At 47.4% G+C, this 6738-nt stretch overlaps 1 protein-coding gene across 1 annotated transcript; it reads left to right on the forward strand.

Moving 5' to 3' along the window:
* Window positions 1–2394: 2394 nt before the first annotated feature.
* EI90DRAFT_3157658 (uncharacterized protein) lies at window positions 2395–3090 on the forward strand (the record flags this gene model as incomplete). Its single annotated transcript, XM_039066127.1, has 1 exon — window positions 2395–3090. The coding sequence occupies one exon, from the start codon at window positions 2395–2397 to the stop codon at window positions 3088–3090; it is 696 nt and encodes a 231-aa protein (XP_038911099.1).
* Window positions 3091–6738: the final 3648 nt, after the last annotated feature.

The following is a 6738-nucleotide window of genomic DNA, read 5'->3' on the forward strand; positions in this document are numbered from 1 at the left end:
GGAGGAGCACGGACTCTGCGAGCATGGACTGTCAGGGACAGCTCCGAAAGCGGCAAGGCCCCGGCGCGAGGGACTCGATGGGACAGATGTCAGCTATGCGTAGCGGCGGTCCCGTCGCGGGGTGAGCGTCCCCGACCACTTGGTCTGAAGTGGGAAGTTGGTTTATCATTAAAAGGAAGAAGCTATGGTACTTACCTGAAGTGGGAAGTTGAGAAGAAGGCTGCTTCTTCTGTTCCCACCCCAGGCGCTATTATATACATGCGGTCAGGGTCACGTGGAGGAGGCCACGTCATCTCCGCGCACAGCCGCACCTCCCCGGGTGTCTCCGCGGGAGATCCCGGAGGTGGCCGCTCGATAGGCAGGAGTGTGCGCGGCGCGTGCAGCGATCGGGGGAAAGGGGTTAGGTATGTAGTGGTACATAGAGAAAAGGGAAATCGGCCGTAGAATAAAAAGAGAGAGAAAGGGGGAAAGTGAGGAAAGAGACTCGGGGGGTGATATCGGGGGAGCGGAGTAGGGTAGTGCGGCACGGGGTGCGGGGTCGGGTGGGTGTGCCCTGACACGGACTCAGAGGGGGGGAAGCCCCCTTTGCAGAAGGAGAGACTCAGACCAGACAGGGGGGGTACTCTAGTTGATTTCAGACTGAGGTCCCCAAAAGTATTTACAAGGTATAAGTAGATAAGAGAAATCAAAAGAGGGACTGTGGTTCACCACTGACGGAGCCCTGGGATTTGTCGGTCATGACAGAGACCACCACCAAGCTGTTCCCTGGTTTTAGGATGGGGAAGTGTACTAGTAGTATTTGTTGTAAATATAGTACCAATCCGAGTGTTTTGGCTAATTCTATTTTTATGGGTTAGTCTTAAAGTTTCTGGGAACTGACTTACAGATAAACCGAGCCCTGCGGAGCTGTTCCTTTATTGAAATTTCTTAATTTGTCTAGGTGTAATTCTGTGTAGAGTTGTTCAATTTGGAATTTAACTTGAATTAAATCTTCTACTTGGTGAAGTTTCAAAGATTCTACTCAGTTAATGGATTTGGATTGTGTCTGGAGTGTTAACCAGCTCTCCTGTTGAAATATCTACTTAATATTTCTCTCCTTAATTGCTGCCTTTTACTACAGAGGCAATCTTAACTGTATATCACTTTTTTGTGCTGGAGTGACAACCAGAAATGCTTGAGAAAAATAATACTCTATTTTCTTACTTCACCACAAAAGGGCTAAAATATAGCTCCTGGTTGAAGCATGTTATTGGTGGAAAATGGGATATAACACAAGTTAAATCTGTGTCACATTAGCAAATATTAATTGTAGTGTTTATTTGGAATATAACGAGATGTAATTTGCTCTGTTGACTTAGCAAAATTCTGCTGGAGCGCTGGCACTGTGATTGATCTGAATAATATGAGCTTGTTCCACCTTCGGCCACCTGCCTTGATCTGAAGCCATCCCATCAAACGGCTCCTTTCTTAATCTTGCAATAGGCATCTGATCAAGCAATCGCAACGTTTTGCATGCCAATCGCAACATTTCTTGCACCTTCATGGCATCCTAGGCGTGCACTTGTTGACACCATTTGCACTCCGGAAACCAAAGAAGCACCCAGTGAATCATGGGTGGACGATGTGTATGTCCTCTCAGACTACCGGCAAATGCTCAGACTAACCAGTTCCTTCGGCCTGCACAATGCAACTTGAACGCATTCCCCAACATACATGCACACTGTCAGGGCACACCTGCCTGACCCGGTTCCACCTGGGCCCACCCAGGCCCACCTCACCTGCTCACCTGCTCACCCGCTCCCTGCTACCCATCCTTCCTCCTCCCTCCTTCCTCCCTCTTCCCCTTCCTCCCTTTCCTCCCTTTTCCCTCTTTTCTCTTTCTCCTTTATTTCATTCTTCCTTTCTGTTTATTCTTTCTATTTACACAGACCACCTTCCCTTGTATCATTGTACTGTTGACCTGTCTGGCTCAGACACCCCAGACGACTTCCTGCTATGCCCAGCACATGCACCTGCAGCGGATGCCCTTGGGATCCCCCGCAGGGATACCCGGATGGCTGCAGCTCTCTCCGTAGGTGATGTGGCACTCGTCATGTGACCCAAGCCGCATGTACATAAATGTACCTGAAGTGGGAACTGAAGAAGTAACCTTCTTCTCACGTTTTCCACTTCAGGTAAGTAGTGTAGTTCTTCCTTTTAATAACAATTCATGTTTTCCACTTCAGTCTAGGTGGCCAGGGACTACCGTCCCAGATCGGGCCCATCAGTACGCACGCCCGCTTCGTCCCCCGAGAGGGTCCCTCTGCCAGGCACTGCAGCCAGGCCCCCTCCACCCCAGACGCATCCCTGACACACACTGGCACCACTTGATAGCGCCAACTGTGTCCATGTAACATGTGTCATGGTTCTGAATATGGGCCCCTCTTTCAGACCCCCTCAGTGATAAAGGCCCATATGATAAAGGAAATGTTGAATGATGCGTCTCATCCTGTGGCTACTGTGACACCTGCACCCCCCTCTAGTCCCCACACGGAAGATTTCTTGGCAGCAAATATTCAGTCTCGAGGACAAAAGGGCTTCATCCTTTCTTCATTGGATAACTATGGTGATAGTGCTATGAACTTTGAACTGCCATCACCGAACAAATCTTGTCAACCATGCTTCTCTGACCCAGAGCTGTCGGACTCATCCTCTCTGTCGACCAGTGGTTCTGGGTCACCTGTGAGTATCCAACTTGGACTTGATATAGCAGATGAAACTTTGGACAGCGATGGAGCTGTGGGCTCTGATCAGGATTACTATGACAATATTGCACCACTTGATATAAGCGAAGACCCTTTATTTCAGCAATCAGACGCTATCTTCAAATGGCTAGAAGGCCAAAAGTCTCAACCTGATGCCCTCAGTGAGCTAGAAACTCTTCCTTCTGCCTTTCAAGAGTTGCCTCCTATCCGGAATGCTTACATCTGTGCATTTATCATGTCTTCTTATCATGGTGCTACTCATGCAGCAGTCAGCGAATTTCTTCAGGGCCAAAGGGCACTTTTTCAATGTGCACAATTTGGCCATCAGATGTCAGTTCTTGTATAAACAAGGCACCATCATCTTCGGCAGGATGGTAGTCCCCATTTTTCACACCTTGTGCATGATCAAAGCAGCAATGGATGGCTTTCTAGGGAAGGGTTGTCTGTGTATTTGAGTCAATGCAACATTTCTTCATACTCACATCAAGTTCCGTTAAGCGACCAGTTTTGGCAGGCTGCTTTGGCCTGCTGTCAGGAGTTGACTTTATCTTAAGTATCTCTCCACGGAGCTCTGCCACTTCTTCTAACAATGCTTCGTGTTTTCCTGACCATTCCTGTTCTAGTTGACCATTCATTTTCACAAGCTCCCTTACTTCGGAGGTAAGCCGGCTGACAGTAGTCTGAAGGCCAGAGACTTCGGTAAACAAGTTTTTTAATAGTTGCCCCAATGTTGCAGGCAGATGACTGTTCAAGAAGGTGGGGATTGATCAATTCGTTGGGTATTGGTTTTGTATTCATGTGGTGATGAGGCTGAGTACCACTGCGTGTACTTGTGGATGCTGGCTGGGTAAGGAATGGGTTACGGAATACCGGGGAGGATGCAACCCTTCTAGGTGGGTGGATGTTTTTTCTTTGATGCTGTAATGCAGCTCACTGGGTGAAATCATTCATTTTCGGGGATATTGGGCATCTACGTACGCTTCTACTAGTATCATCTGGTCCATGTATTTCTGATTCCTTGTCATCATGCTGAGCTGAGAGACTTCGCTCATTGGCATGGCTATAGTGTGAACTAGGTGGAGGATGAGATGGTCTCGACTTGAGCGCTGGTGTGAAGCTTCTAAAGGACATTTAGTAGGGCTCAGTGGTTTAGTTAGGGAACTCGCTGTAACATGAAGTTTGGGGAATGCTCAATATGACCAAATTTGGATAATTACAAATGCCCACCAGAAAATATGTAACATTGAGCACTTTCATTTAATGTGTATTATATACATACATGGGCATTTAACACGAGTTATAACATGGTCATATTGTCTTTTCTATCTCACAATTACTTCTCTCTAAAGTGTGTTATTTTCGTGTCATATTTGCACTTCTACGCGCATTATTCCAGTCTTATATTTAGCTCATTGTGCTGTGCTTCTCTAAGGGAGGTGAAAAGTCGCAGAAAGGGTCTCCCTTTTATACTCCTTGGGTCGCCTTCCTTTTGCACGCTCTACCTCGTATTTACAGGATTTATTTACAGTGTATTTTTCTCAAACTGAATAAAAAATGAAATTTTCACACTATAGTTCTACTGCGCTTTGCTGCGCTGAACTGTGGCTCTACTGCGGTCAGACTGCACCTAGAATCCTTATTGTCCTTCCTTGCCTAAGCTATTTTACTGGTTAATTAGAACTTGACTGCACTGCATTTGCAACAGTTTCCTATTTCAAATTCCTCATATTTACCATTAAATTTGCTATGACTCGGTGATTCTGAATTCAAACTTCGCATTAATAGCTATGCGTATGGCTGCCCTGAGACCTTCAGCTGATTTATTCCATTTTTATTCAGCAACATTTAGTTAAAATGAGACTTGAAATGGTAAATGAGTGAATTATTCAGGTTTAAAACCGAAAGAAAAAGTTGCTAGTAGTCAAGAATTACTCAAACAAATGTATTATAGCTCTCCACTTCATTAGAATATCGTTCCCTAAAATTCCCACCATGGTCCATTGTAGTTTAGTGGTTTTCATGGATTTCGTTCATCTTCCCTGATTCCCCTTTGTATTATCACATCCTAATCCTCCATATGTATTGTTCGTTGTTATAGTAGGTCGTCCTCGAAGATATCATATTTTTATGTATTTTATTTAGGGCTCTGGACCTCTTGAAGCTGTCTTCCCATGTGTTATCAGGTTTCTAACTCTTGTATCTCATTCATTTCTGGATGGTTTCTCATGTTCTTAGTATCATAAATTTTCATTTATTCCCACCTTTCCAATGGTACTAAAGTTGTGTTCTATTTTTTGGTATTTGTCGAGTTAGCAAAAGTTTGCGCGCACATTCGGTAATCACATGCGTCTGTTAGAGAGATGAGGTGCAGATTCAGACGACTCCGGAGTGGAATCGGAGACTTAGTGTGGAAGGACCTTGGCCTCAGCAACTCAAGCGGAGTGCTGTGCCATTGCTGTTTGTCCATTTGGTCCTTAATTTCACAGTAGGCAAGCAGGAAGTCTCTAGGGGGCATTTCAGGTCGATTTCAGACTGAGGCCAAAATGAGTATGTACAAGTGCCGATATATATAATGGAGGGGGCAAAAGCACAAGGAAACAAAGGGGATCTGAATCGGAACGAAGGCGTCCGAACAGGAACAAAGGGATGACAGAAGCGGAGCGGTACCGAAGGTCATAAGGCAGAACCTGTGATACGTCCAAAAGGAGGTAAGGAGGGCGAGGCCCAGAGGGGCAGGAGGATGGGGGGAAGTGGGGATGATGACTAACTGGATAGAATGGGAAGAAGCAGCAGTCCAAATAGGGATGAGGGGAAAATGCGAGAGATACATTACAAGTGGCAAAGTGCCAAAGATGATCCACAAAGCTTGGAGGTTGCAGAGCTTATGGAGGTGGGGTCGAAAGTCCAAGGAATATTGGCAATGGTGTTTACGTAGTATGAGGTCACCAATGCAATGGACTAAGACTGAGGTGGAGTCAAAGTCCGAGGTAGGGACTATGATGGAGGCTCGGAGCAAGGTACGAGCGGTGCCTGAGTACGAAGTACAGGACAGCGGTGGAAAGTGTCAGAGACCAGGTTCGAGACGAGGGAGAGTCTCCGTGATGGAGGGCTTCGGCCTAGCGACTTATGCCAAGAGCGCTGTGCCTAGTGACACGTCTGTGCCCTAACTTACTGACTGGCAATCAGAACTGAAAGGGGATAACTCTAGTTGATTTTATTACTGGAGTGTAACCTATGTACAAGTTGGATATATATATGGTTACAGTGAAGACGGGTCTGCAATTGGCAGAGCCGAACGGAGCGGAGCTAACGGGGTTAGCAGAGAGGCAGGCAATAACCCAGAAATGGAAAGGGGGGATAGGCCCAAAGGTGGGCTCTGCAGGACAGGTGAGTGTATTGCCCAGTGGAGGTGGGAGTGCACTAGCGGACGTCGGAGCTGTCCGGAAGTCTTCGGGGCTCCGTACTTAGGGAGGTGTAGGTAATAAATTGAAAGGAGGGGGTGGTGACCATCGAGGGGTACCGAGAGGATTGCGGAATATGGGAGCTCCGAGGTTAGTGAGGAAGGAGCAGAGGTAGGCCAGAGGGATTGGAGGGAATGGAAGTCGATGGCCAGGGATGGATATGACAGAAGGTCGTAACTTGGCAGGAGGTTGGCAGAAGAGTACCAGAGGGAGGAGAGAGGAGGAAGGGAAGAGGGAAGGAGTGGTGGAAAGGGGAGTTGTCAGGTCCGAAGGTGAGTATCGGAGCGGATGGGAGAAGTGTAGGAGGATGACAGAAGGGTGGAGGTGTTGTGAGGGAGGAGCGGAGGAGTAGGAGGAGGAGTAGTAGGAGGGTGGCAAGAGGGGCAGTGTTCAGTCCGAGGTGAGCATTGGAGCAGACGGAGATAGGAGAGGAGAGGGAAGGAGGAGTGGAGGTGGCATGGGAGGTACAAGGAGGTGTGTTGCCAGGACCGAAGGTGAGTATCGGAATGGACAGCAGTAGGGTAGGACTCCGG

Source organism: Cantharellus anzutake, assembly GCF_015039405.1.
Source record: "Cantharellus anzutake strain C23 chromosome Unknown EI90scaffold_66, whole genome shotgun sequence".
NCBI classification, from domain to species: domain Eukaryota; kingdom Fungi; phylum Basidiomycota; class Agaricomycetes; order Cantharellales; family Hydnaceae; genus Cantharellus; species Cantharellus anzutake.